A 14,078-nucleotide genomic window follows, 5' to 3' on the forward strand; every position below is an offset into this window, starting at 1 on the left:
TAACGCAATATAACAGGTGTAAATATATGGGTCATGAGAGTGTTATGACCATATTATGTCAGGTTATGACAAGTTATGTCAGCCGTTATGAAATGGTTATGACAGAGTCATAATGTGTTATTCTGCTGGGTGTGAAGTAAAGTGTTACCATGAGGGTAAAGTACGGCCCGGTGAGGACCGAATGGGCCCGCAGGTCAAAATGAGTTTGACACCCCTGTACTACAGCATTTGTATGAGGACTTTTAATCACAATGAACAGAGACGTATTGAATGTATCACTTACCGTTGTCTGTGGCCATAAAGATGGCTGTGTATTTGTTGTCGTGAACGTAAGGCGACTCGCGGTCCAGATTGGCGGAGGTGTTCACCGTGCCTCTGACTGGGTTCACGCTGAGCCAGTTAGCCGGGTCTCTCAGGACCGCAAACCTGAACAGGGAACAGATGACAGCTGATCAGAATATATTCAGGGTAATACCATGGTACGACACTATACAATATATTCAAGCATTGTAGACATGCCTATCCGATAATAAATAGTAAGTGCAATTGAAAAATAATCAATTTTTCTATGAAGAGATACTGAGTGGACAATAACTATCAAAGATACAAAGCTTTTGAATCACAGCATGACAAGACTGCATGTACTGTATCTGAAGTGTGTATGAGGTGAGGGTGAGGTTGAGTGGACGGCTGTGTATGTCTGTGGACACTGTAGTTGGACTGTGAGTTTGATGAATGAACTCTGGTACCTTCTCAGAGAAAAATGACCTAGTTTGTGTGGAAAGTGGCTGAAGTATGAGGCCTCCAATACCCTGCTAATGTGATCCTGAGCGCCAGGTGATGGGAGGTGCATTGTGATTGGCTAGGGAATGGAGACATGCCTCTGGGGCTTCTCATCTGTGTTCATGTCACACACCGCTGATTTAGTGGCCAATCCCCATCCCATACACACACCCAGAGGTACTAAACACACACACGCTCTCTTTAGCACCTCTTACCCCTTTAAGTTTACCAGTAAACACTCCACATGCACCTTTGTGCTTTTACACACACACACACACACACACACGCACACACACACACACACACACACACACGCAAGCACGCAAGCACACCCGGCAAACACACAAAGTGTTCTCAGTGATAGACAAATTGTCTTTGAAACTGAGCTCTTCTGCTAACAGAGCGAGACAACGCCTTGGAAATGGCTTTGTAATCAACCTCTACTCACACCTACACCACAAGAGAAATAACACCTCTCCTCTATCTCCCTATTCCTATCTCCCACCATGCACCTATTAAATTACCACAACAACATACCGCATTTAAAACGCATGCACCTGACATGACCGGATATACAGTACTGTACAGTGTACACCCACACACACATTACCACAGACAGATTGCATGCATATGGAAAGAGATAGCAAGAAACAAAACAGACACATACTTTCACACAAACAGACTGACACACACACACACACACACACACACGGACTGTGCACACAGCTCATTTTATAGTAGAATGAGAAATCAGAACCCAGCTTAAACATTCTCACAGGTCATTAACCCCAATATGTCCCCATTCTCCCATCAGTAAACACATCTAACACGCACGCGCGCGCACGCACGCGCGCGCACGCACGCACGCGCACGCACGCACACACGCACACACACACACACACACACACACACACACACACACACACACACACACACACACACACACACACACACACACACACACACACACACACACACACACACACACACACACACACACACACACACACACACACACACACACACTTACTTCCTGGTTATCAGTCCTCCATCACCACCAGGCATCACACAACAATACATACACACACAGAGAAGCTCATTGCTTGGAAAGAGGCGAAAACAAGATGATTATCCTGCTGCTTTGGGTACACAGATAGTCACTTGATCCAGTAATACATTGTTCAATGGTTTGTATTGACTGCAAGCCTATTTGTTGATAGAATCTATTCGGTTGCAGCTTAAATGATAAAACATATAAAAGGTTTTCCCCCACCCGTTTTCCGAAACATCACTGTGTTTTTGAAGGATTGGAGCCTAGAAAGGAAGTCATTCTTCCACCTGATTGTCTGATTTAGACAGATATGTATGATATGTCTCTCTATATCTACATGAGTGTGGCCAGTGTGGCTCTGGTCTGCCCTGCTCTGGTCTGCCCTGCTCTGGTCTGCCCTGCTCTTGTCACGATCGTCGTAAGAAGCGGACCAAAATGCAGCGTGGTATGTGTTCATGATGATGTTTTAATAAAGAAAGCACTGCACACTGAATACAAAACAATAAACGAATAATGACCGTGAAGCTATAATAAGAACTGCGCTGACACAAGCAACTAACATAGACATAGACAATCACCCACAAAATACCCACAGAATATGGCTGCCTAAATATGGTTCCCACTCAGAGACAACAATAGACAGCTGCCTCTAATTGAGAACCAATCTAGGCAACCATAGACATACAATTTACCTAGAAAGGAAACAGCCCCATAAACATACAAAACCCCTAGACAAGACAAAACACATACATCACATGTCACACCCTGACCTAACCAAAATAACAAGGAAAACAAAGAATACTAAGGTCAGGGTGTGACAGTACCCCCCCCCCCCCCCCCCCAAAGGTGCGGACTCCTGGCCGCACACCTGAACCTATAGGGGAGGGTCTGGGTGGGCGTCTGTCCATGGTGGCGGCTCTGGCGCTGGAAATGGACCCCACTCCACCAGTCTTAGTCCGCTTTTGTGGTCTCCTAGGAACGGCGACCCTCGCCGCCAACCTAGGACTGGCAACCCAACTCCGGACTGGCTGACGACTCTGGCAGATCCTGGCTGACTGGCGGCTCCGGCGGATCCTGGCTGACTGGCGGCTCCGGCGGATCCTGGCTGACTGGCGGCTCTGGCGGATCCTTGCAGACTGGCGGCTCTGGCGGCTCCTTGCAGACTGGCGGCTCTGGCGGCTCAGAACAGATGGGAGACTCTGGCGGCTCAGGACAGGAGGAAGGCTCTGGCGGCGCTGAACAGACGAGGCGCACTGTAGGCCCGGTGCGTGGTGCCGGCACTGGTGGTACTGGGCCGAGGACACGCACCTCAGGGCGAGTGCGAGGAGGAGGAACAGGGAGTACTGGGCTCTGGACGCGCACAGGAAGCCTGGTGCGAGGGGCTGCCACCGGAGGGCCGGTGCGTGGAGATGGCACCGGATAGACCGGCCCGAGAAGGCGTACTGGAGGTCTCGAGCACCAAGCCTGCCCAACCTTACCTGGTTGAATGCTCCCCGTAGCCCGCCCAGTGCGGCAAGGTGGAATAGCCCGCACTGGGCTGTGCAGGCGAACCAGGGACACCATGCGCAAGGCTGGTGCCATGTATGCCGGCCCAACGAGACGCACTGGAGACCAGATGCGTTTAGCCGGCTTCATGGCACCTGGCTCAATGTTCAACCTAGCCCGGCCGATACGAGGAGCTGGAATGTACCGCACCGGGCTAAGCACGCGTACTGGGGACACCGTGCGCTCCACCGCATAACACGGTGCCTGACCAGTACAACGCCCTCTCTCACTCCGGTAAGCACGGGAAGCTGGCGCAGGACTCCTACCTGCCTTAGCCACACTCCCTGTGTCCCCCCCCCCCCCCCCCAATACATTTTTGGGGCTGCCTCTCGGGCTTCCTACCGCTGACTCCATTCGCCAGTATCCCTCCTCACACTGCTCCAGAGAATCCCAGGTGGGCTCCGCACTCTCCCTGGGTCGGCCGCCCACCTGTCTATCTCCTCCCAAGTAGTGACCTCGTCCAGATCTCGCTCCCAAGTCCTGATTACGCTGCTCCTGCTGCCGCTGCCTGTCACCACGCTGCTTGGTCCTGTAGTGGTGGGTGATTCTGTCTCGATCGTCGTAAGAAGCGGACCAAAATGCAGCGTGGTATGTGTTCATGATGATGTTTTAATAAAGAAAGCACTGCACACTGAATACAAAACAATAAACGAATAATGACCGTGAAGCTATAATAAGAACTGTGCTGACACAAGCAACTAACATAGACATAGACAATCACCCACAAAATACCCACAGAATATGGCTGCCTAAATATGGTTCCCACTCAGAGACAACGATAGACAGCTGCCTCTAATTGAGAACCAATCTAGGCTGGTCTGCCTTGCTCCTGGTCTGCCCTGCTCTGCTCTGCCCTCCCTGCCTACCCTGATCTGCCCTGTCTGTCCTATTTTTTTGTCCGCTCCAGCTGGGGATGGCCCTGTCTTACTGTCTGTCTTCTCCAGCTGAATGAGACAGGGTTCTGCCACATCAGACAGGACAGAGACAGGGCTCTGCCACATCAGACAGGACAGAGACAGGGCTCTGCCACATCAAACAGGACAGAGACAGGGCTCTGCCACATCAGACAGGACAGAGACAGGGCTCTGACACATCAGAGTCTCAGCCACTGATGCTAATCAGATACAGTATGTATCAGAATGATGCTATGAGAGGGGGACCTCCACAAATACAGCATAAAAACACTCCAAACCAATCACTCAACAAAATCGTATGCCATTATTTATTTTCTTTCCAGGAATTTAAACCTCAGTTCCCATGTAAAGTTGAAGTTATATGTAAACTTCTGATCAACTGGGAATGTGATGAAAGAAATAAAAGCTGAAATAAATCATTCTCTCTACTATTATTCTGACATTTCACATTTTTCAAATAAGTGGTGATCCTAACTGACCTAAGAAAGGGAATGTTTACTAGGATTAAATATCATGAATTGTTAAAAACTGAGTTTAAATGTATTTGGCTAAGGTGTACGTAAACTTCAGATTTCTAATGCATAAGCAGCAGAGGGACTCAAACACAAACTTAGTAGTAGTAATGCATAACAGATGCTTTCTCCTTCCACGCCCCTGCTCTAGACATACAGTAAGTGACACCAACACATACTGTAATATTATTGTACACCTTGGTGATGCACAACATGTTCCCTCGCTACCTCTCTAGTCTCTATAGTGAGTGCCTAGCATTAAGAGCAGCCCTGTGAGGCCAGGTTATGGTACTGGATCACCCTCGCTCCATGGTAACCACAAATGAGGCAGCACAACGTGTACAAACACAGGGACCATTAACCTTCTCTTAAGGTCATTAGAGAGACATTAAAAAGACATTATGCAAATAAAAAAAACATCTTTCTCATACAGGGTACATGTTTATCAGCAACATTGCAAATTGTCACAGCCAATTGTCCAAATAATCACTTACATCTACATCTAGAATTTTCCTTTTATCCTTCTCTCTCTCTTCCTCCTCTGCCTCTCTCTCTCGCTCACTACAAACACACATACACGCTCACACACAAATGAGAAAAGATTGGAGCCAGAAATTGCCTGTACTTTCTGCTTGCACTGTAAAATACCCAATAGCAAGTTGATTTGCTCACATTATTTCTGCTTGAGCGGCAGAATTCCTCTCCGGTGCTGTAAGGCAAATCCAGGCCTGACCCTACTCTACCGAGAACTGAGTCTGACGGTTAGAGCCTCCCTGGGGCCACCTTATAGGACTCAGATCTTTCAGGACCCAGGACAGCCCAGTCAAGGGAGCTTCTCCTACATCACAGGAAGATGCAGTCTATTCTAGGATAACGACGGTGACACCCTGAGAGAGGACGTTAAGACAACGCAGCAGCACTCTTTATGAGAAATCTGCTCACCCACACAGTTCACATAGCTATCTCTGCATGAGGTTGAGACCCCTTTAGGATCAACTATTACACTACCATTGCATCAGATGCATATGGTTATGCATACAGTATGCCTGTGTGTGTGTGTGTGTGTGTGTGTGTGTGTGTGTGTGTGTGTGTGTGTGTGTGTGTGTGTGTGTGTGTGTGTGTGTGTGTGTGTGTGTGTGTGTGTGTGTGTGCGTGCGTGCGTGCGTGTGTGTGCGTGACAGACAGAGAGAGAGAGAGGAAAAGAGAGAGAGAGAGATCTGATTGGTACCATTGTTACTGACAGTAAGTATTTCTGAGAAAGCTTGTACTAAGTAAATCCTCATTCAAATACACTTATCGTAAGTGCATTGGATAAGACCATTTGTTAAATTAAAGACTAAGTGCACTGTAGAGAAAATGTTATATTTTTATTTTCAAAACTGGTTGAATTACTATTTTTTAACTGTAGGCATCTGCAACTTACCACAGGTGAGATAAATTACACAGTAAACTATAATTAATTAGAATGATTTATAATTTAGTCCAGGCCATTTTTGACTTCAAAGTGAAAAATCTCAATTTCAATTTAGATTTTTCCTCTTTCTTGTTCCTGTTTCGTTGTAAATCACACAAATACATGTGTAAACACCAAACGTTTTTAGAATAAATATTGAATCATGCAGCAAGGGTGCCAATATATTTGACCACACCTGTAAATACAGTACAGAATGTGTGTATGGAAGTTAGTAAGTGTATAGCTACAGTATGGATGTGTGTATGCTGTAAGTTAGTAAGTGTATAGCTACAGTATGGATGTGTGTATGCTGTAAGTTAGTAAGTGTATAGCTACAGTATGGATGTGTGTATGTAAGTTAGTAAGTGTATAGCTACAGTATGGATGTGTATCTAACATCTGTTCCAGTGCAGCATGGGGTCCTATGTTCATTAGTGTTTCCTGTGACAGGAGTGATGTTGTAAATGTCCCCAGCAGCTGGAGGGAAACGCTGACTCCTACTGTACGTCACATCCCATCTGACAGACCCCACTACTCTCTGCTCTGCGCGCCTCCTAATCCGGCCCCCGTGCTAGATGGGTAGAGCTAGGAGACAGTAATCAGTGCAACACCAAACCCCTGGCCTGCTCAGGGAGCCATGCACAGGTCCACATCTACAAGCCACAGATCTGCTAGGTCTCCAGTAAAAAATGCTGAAATAGGCACTAACTCATTTATCTTTGTCCCCCTTGCGCTTTTTTACGCTGTGTCAACCAAGTAGATTTCCAGAGGTGTGTTGCATATTGATGCCCCCCTCTGTGCCTCTCCGTCTCAGGCTGGGGCGCTGGAGCCTGGGGGCTGTTTGCTGCTGGTACAGGTGGAAGAAGTGGGGAAGGGATAATGCTACAGGCTTCCTCACTGATGTGTTGTATGGGGTGAGATGCTAATACATATATCAGCCATTTTAAATAACATGGGAGGACTGCGATGATCAAGATTGCAAATCCAATGTTCATCAAAATTGTTGAAAGGTTTTAAAAACAATTCTAATAGGGGCAACAGTTGGACAATGGATGATTTATTTTTATCCATCAGATATTGACTGAATTATAGCACATCAAACATTTTACTGGACAAATAATTAATGGAGTTCAGGGATTTTGGCAGGAATTCAGGAATGACATTAATTGTAAAATGCCACTTTTCTATTCTAAGAATGCACTCATATATACATTTTGTAATGATATCAGGTATTGTATTTGTGTTTTGTGTTATACTAAAACAATTATATGTGCCTACTTTGAATAAATACACTGGGTGTATTTGCATGTATTCTAAATTAACATAAAGGGTGGAACAGGGCTGCAAACACCAAAGACTTCCTCTGTCTACCCTCCCTGCTCTGTCTACCCTACCTGCTCCGTCCACCCTACCTGCTCTGTCCATCCTACCTGCCCTGTCTACCCAACCTGCTTCGTCCACCCTACCTGCTCCGTCCATCCTACCTGCTATGTCTACCCTACCTGCTCTGTCCACCCTACCTGCTCTGTCCACCCTACCTGCTCTGTCTACCCTACCTGCTCTGTCTACCCTCCCTGCTCTGTCTACCCTACCTGCTCTGTCTACCTTACCTGCTCTGTCTACCCTACCTGCTCTGTCTACCCTCCCTGCTCCGTCCACCCTACCTGCTCTGTCCACCCTACCTGCTCTGTCCATCCTACCTGCTCTGTCCATCCTACCTGCTCTGTCCATCCTACCTGCTCTGTCTACCCTCCCTGCTCTGTCTACCCTACCTGCTCTGTCTACCTTACCTGCTCTGTCTACCCTACCTGCTCTGTCTACCCTACCTGCTCCGTCCACCCTACCTGCTCCGTCCACCCTACCTGCTCTGTCCATCCTACCTGCTCTGTCCATCCTACCTGCTCTGTCCATCCTACCTGCTCCGTCCACCCTACCTGCTCTGTCCACCCTACCTGCTCTGTCCATCCTACCTGCTCTGTCCATCCTACCTGCTCTGTCCATCCTACCTGCTCTGTCTACCCTCCCTGCTCTGTCTACCCTACCTGCTCTGTCTACCTTACCTGCTCTGTCTACCCTACCTGCTCTGTCTACCCTACCTGCTCCGTCCACCCTACCTGCTCCGTCCACCCTACCTGCTCTGTCCACTCTACCTGCTCTGTCCATCCTACCTGCTCTGTCCATCCTACCTGCTCGGTCCACCCTACCTGCTCTGTCTACCCTACCTGCTCTGTCTACCCTCCCTGCTCTGTCTACCCTACCTGCTCTCTCTATCCTACCTGCTCCGTCTACCCTACCTGCTCTGTCTACCCTACCTGCTCTGTCTACCCTGCCTGCTCTGACTACCCTGCCTGCTCTGTCTACCTGCCTGCTCTGTCTACCTACCTGCTCTGTCTACCCTACCTGCTCTGTCTACCCTCCCTGCTCTGTCCATCCTACCTGCTCTGTCTACCCTACCTGCTCTGTCTACTCTACCCGCTCTGTCTACCCTACCTGCTCTGTCTAGGCCTACTGTACCTGCATTCACTGTGCTGTCTAGACTGCTGTCTCTGTCTACCCTACTTTCTCTGTCTACCCTACCTCCTCTGTCTACCCTACCTGCTCTGTCCACCCTACCTGCTCTGCCCATCCTACCTGCTCTGTCTACCCTAACTGCTCCGTCCACCCTACCTGCTCTGTCCATCCTACCTGCCCTGTCTACCCAACCTGCTTCGTCCACCCTACCTGCTCCGTCCATCCTACCTGCTATGTCTACCCTACCTGCTCTGTCCACCCTACCTGCTCTGTCCACCCTACCTGCTCTGTCTACCCTACCTGCTCTGTCTACCCTCCCTGCTCTGTCTACCCTACCTGCTCTGTCTACCTTACCTGCTCTGTCTACCCTACCTGCTCTGTCTACCCTCCCTGCTCCGTCCACCCTACCTGCTCTGTCCACCCTACCTGCTCTGTCCATCCTACCTGCTCTGTCCATCCTACCTGCTCTGTCCATCCTACCTGCTCTGTCTACCCTCCCTGCTCTGTCTACCTGCTCTGTCTACCTTACCTGCTCTGTCTACCCTACCTGCTCTGTCTACCCTACCTGCTCCGTCCACCCTACCTGCTCCGTCCACCCTACCTGCTCTGTCCACCCTACCTGCTCTGTCCATCCTACCTGCTCTGTCCATCCTACCTGCTCGGTCCACCCTACCTGCTCTGTCTACCCTACCTGCTCTGTCTACCCTCCCTGCTCTGTCTACCCTACCTGCTCTCTCTATCCTACCTGCTCCGTCTACCCTACCTGCTCTGTCTACCCTACCTGCTCTGTCTACCCTGCCTGCTCTGACTACCCTGCCTGCTCTGTCTACCTGCCTGCTCTGTCTACCTACCTGCTCTGTCTACCCTACCTGCTCTGTCTACCCTCCCTGCTCTGTCCATCCTACCTGCTCTGTCTACCCTACCTGCTCTGTCTACTCTACCCGCTCTGTCTACCCTACCTGCTCTGTCTAGGCCTACTGTACCTGCATTCACTGTGCTGTCTAGACTGCTGTCTCTGTCTACCCTACTTTCTCTGTCTACCCTACCTGCTCTGTCTACCCTACCTGCTCTGTCCACCCTACCTGCTCTGCCCATCCTACCTGCTCTGTCTACCCTACCTGCTCTGTCTACTCTACCTGCTCTGTCTAGGCCTTCTGTACCTGCATTCACTGCGCTGTCTAGACTGCTGTCTCTATCTACCCTACTTTCTCTGTCTACCCTACTGTACCTGCACTCACTGCGCTGTCTAGACTGCCTCATTAATTACTGTTGTTGTCATGTTCTCTTGCATAATTAAACAAGTGTGTCAATAGCAGGATACCCTCAGATTAAAAATCAACACGCTAGGCTCTAGTTTGCTCCTATCTATGCATACTTTAAATGTTTTCAGATATTAGACATAATGTCACTATAAACCGAGTGTTCTTTTTCAGAAGTTGCTTTCATTTCAAGACATCTAATATGGAAACATTTCAGTTGTATTCAATTGTAACTTTTTTCAATTCCACAAAAAATGTACACCCATTAAAATAAAATTATCTTTCTTCTCGTCTTATGATGTGTCGAGGCGATGCCTTAAATCCAGACGAAGCTATAGCATTATAGATGCAACAGAAAGACAATGTATTGAGCCCATTTCAGCTATTATCGGGGTGTGTTTGACTGGTCATTACAAACGTGTACGTAGTCGTAACATTAACGGGAAAAAAAGTCTGGCACAAGCAGGAGTATGAAAGTGTCGCAGGAGTAAAATGAAAGCAATCAATCCAGCGAGATTTAAGTGACAAGTGGATTTTGCGTCCCTCAAACACAGGAAATAGATGCCAGAAAAAGACAGATCCTCAGGTGGGCGGGTCATGCACGTTGCTAACTGGATTCAACACAGGCAAACACAGGTAAACACACACACACACACACACACACAAACACACACACACACACACACACACACGCTCACACAACCTGTCTGGAAGTGATTCAAAGTGCCAATGTACCTCACCTTGACTATCCTGAGTGCACTGTGACTTAGACAAGTGCATACTTCTGAGGTCTGATGTTTTGGCAGCACACTTCAAAGCCACTAATCATGCTCCCTCTCTCCACTTCCAGACAGCAGTGATCAGTGACTTACTGGCTGAAAGAATCAGAGGGCAAGAAGCCAATGATAATACTACCCTCTATCAGTGAGCTACTGTATGTGAAAAAGACATTTGAGGGCAGCCATTAGTACATTTGAAATTCCCCAGAAGTTCAGGACCTGTTTTTGGGCCTCGGCAGTCTGTAGACTTCATCAGAATTCAGAACTCGCTGAGCAGGAATGAGGGAGGAAGAGATAACAGTGCAGAGGACTGTGGATGAAGGAATAATTACAGAGTGCCGGGCAGCACTCTCTTCATTCTTTCTTTGCCTTCTTCCTCCACTACCTTGTTCACGCTCTCTTCATTTCATTCTGACTGTCTGCTACTCTGCTGACAATGAGTCTAATAACCTCGGATGTCTAAGCAGGACTGTGAAAAAACATGCCTACTTGTTAGTTGATAAAAGGGTGAAAAGAGAGAGATGTCAGTTGGCGTTGATCTAGTCTGCCCCTGAGAGAACTGCAGCTATAATCAGAAAACTTTGTCATCAAGACATCCACTCAGGGTCTGATAGGAAAATTACAGCCACATGTGCCCCCATGCTGCCCAGCCTAACACGGCTCTGCTCTGGCCCACAGGAGAAATTGCCTTTGTCACACCAGGTCATATTTCTATTCCATATCAGCACAATAGCAGGGCTGTAGTAAGGAAGTAAATGTGACGGGCCGAGTGGGCAAAATAAACACAATGTGACTGGCCATCAATCAGCTGTCAGACACACTGCGTAATATGGCCTGTTTCCGAGTGAGTACATGTAAGTCAGAATATGTTTAATGATAAGAAGTAGAAGCTCAGTATTGAGAAGTCAGAATAAAAACAGAGCTTAATCGCTCTTGATTAGATGGCTCTGGAAGGTCATGGAACTTTACACATGCTAATAAGCCCTAACACCTTGTCTATTGTCCTCATATTACGCCCCAGTTCAACTCAGCAAGCAATCTACCCCAAACATACATTTAGTAGGCCTATAACCTAGTTCATAGTCTAGAGTCTAGATTCATACAATCGTCAATTGAAGATCCAATATCAAACTTACATTTAAAATAGCAACACACTTAAAACAATAAAACAAAAAAACAAGCACAGCAATAAAATACATAAAATGCTATCAGAAAACGTAAAACACAAAAGGCGTCACTGATTAAATGTTAAGCTAAAAAGGCTGGTTGACAAATGGAATTTTAACATCCCAAGCAGTTTCACAGGACAATGCACATTTCCATATAAAAAATGGATAATAAAACATATAGAAGATATGATACACTTTATAAAATAAACACAATGATGAGTAATCAAATATTTCTTACCGCTACAATTTAAGAAATAAACAGTAGCTTTGCTCTCAAATTCCCAATGCTAGGCCCCTTGATTTCTCATAGTTTTCCCTCCAAGTAGCCTAATGCCAGTTACTGTCTCTGTAGTCCTGTCAAACTGCACTTTATACCGGCATATGCACAGAGCTTCATAATTCTTTGAACTGGAATACACTGTGCCTCTGGTATAGATCCTAATGCTGTGCCCCAAACCTCAACAGGGTCCTTGAAATGATGTTGAAAGTTTCCAAAAGTTTCCAAAACTGTCAAAATATTGTCTGTGAGTATAACAGAACTGATACTGCAGGCGAAACCCTATTTTGAAAACTCCATGTTCCATAGCCTGCCTTTGCTCCATTTAAAGGGATATCAACCAGATTCCTTTTCCTATCGCTTCCTCAAGGTGTTAACAGTCTTTAGACATAGTTTTAGGCTTTTATTTTGAAAAATTAGCGAGAAAGATAACATCGCATCATTGTATGGCCAGGTGCCAGCAGCGTTTTGCTTGGCGCAACAGAGTTTGGGCAGCCATTGCTACTCTCCCTCTCCTACTGAAAAAAAAAGTTGCGGTTGATATATTATCGATTATATATTTTAAAAACAACCTGAGGATTGATTATAAAAAACGTTTGACATGTTTCTGTGGACATTACGGATACTATTTGTAATGTCTGCGTTGTCGTGACCGCTCTTTCCTGTGGATTTCTGAACAAAACGCGCCAAACAAACTGAGGTATTTTGGATAGAAAATTAATCTTTATGGAACAAAAGGAACATTTAATGTGTAACTGGGAGTCTTGTGAGTGAAAACATCCGAAGATCATCAAAGGTAAACAATTCATTTGATTGCTTTTCTGATTTTTGTGACCAAGCTACTTGATGCTAGGTGTTCATAATGTTTTGTCGAGTGAACAAACTTAAACTTATACAAACAATTGGATTGCTTTCGCTGTAAAAGCATATTTTCAAAATCTGACACGACAGGTGGATTAACAAAAGGCTAAGCTGTGTTTTGCTATATTGCAATTTCATGAATATAAATATTTTTAGTAATATTATTTGAATGCGGCGCTATGCAATTCAGCGGTTGTTGATGACAATTCTCCCACTAAAGGGATGGGTAGCGTCAAGAAGTTAACTCTGCATCTGTCTGTCAGTGGTGAACCACTTTGCAAGTACACATGAACGATAACTTCTACTTTGATCAGTGCTTACAAGCTCTCCAAACATGTCTCCAAACAACCCACAGGGCAGACATCCCAATTATTCGCAAGAGGAAGCGACGCAGAGGACGAAGAGCCGGATGCCTCGTCCGGACCCGCAGAAGACAACTAGGAAAGCTGCCGTTACCGTCAATATTACTCGCCAACGTGCAATCATTGGACAATAAACTAGACGAGATAAGATCACGAATATCCTACCAACGGGACATAAAAAACTGTAATATCCTGAATGACGACATGGATATTCAGCTAGCGGGATACACACTGCACTGGCAGGATAGAACAGCACACTTTGGTAAGACGAGGGGGGGGGCGTGGTCTGTGCATATTTGTAAACAACAGCTGGTGCACGAAATCTAAGGAAGTCTCAAGATTTTGCTCGCCTGAAGTTGAGTATATTGTGATAAACTGCAGGCCACACTACTTGCCTAGAGAGTTCTCAGCTATACTTTTTGTGGCTGTTTATTTACCACCACAGACAGATGCTGGCACTAAGACCGCACTCAGTCAGCTGTATAAGGAAATAAGCAAACAGGAAACCACTCACCCAGAGGCGGCGCTCCTAGTGGATAGAGACTTTAATGCAGGGAAACTTAAATCAGTTCTACAAAATCTCTATCAACATGTTAAATGTG

At 46.6% G+C, this 14,078-nt stretch overlaps 1 protein-coding gene across 1 annotated transcript in view; it reads right to left on the bottom strand.

The window, feature by feature from the left end:
* Window positions 1-14,078, bottom strand: part of LOC139371084 (cadherin 13, H-cadherin (heart)) — a 531,337-nt gene that overhangs the window by 40,642 nt on the left and 476,617 nt on the right. The window contains exon 11 of the mRNA XM_071111141.1: window positions 284-426. Within this exon, the coding sequence (XP_070967242.1) occupies window positions 284-426 (143 nt within the window). The remainder of the gene's footprint in view (window positions 1-283; window positions 427-14,078) is intronic.

The sequence above is a fragment of the Oncorhynchus clarkii genome, chromosome 2 (genome assembly GCF_045791955.1).
Source record: "Oncorhynchus clarkii lewisi isolate Uvic-CL-2024 chromosome 2, UVic_Ocla_1.0, whole genome shotgun sequence".
In the NCBI taxonomy this organism is placed as follows: Eukaryota; Metazoa; Chordata; class Actinopteri; order Salmoniformes; family Salmonidae; genus Oncorhynchus; species Oncorhynchus clarkii.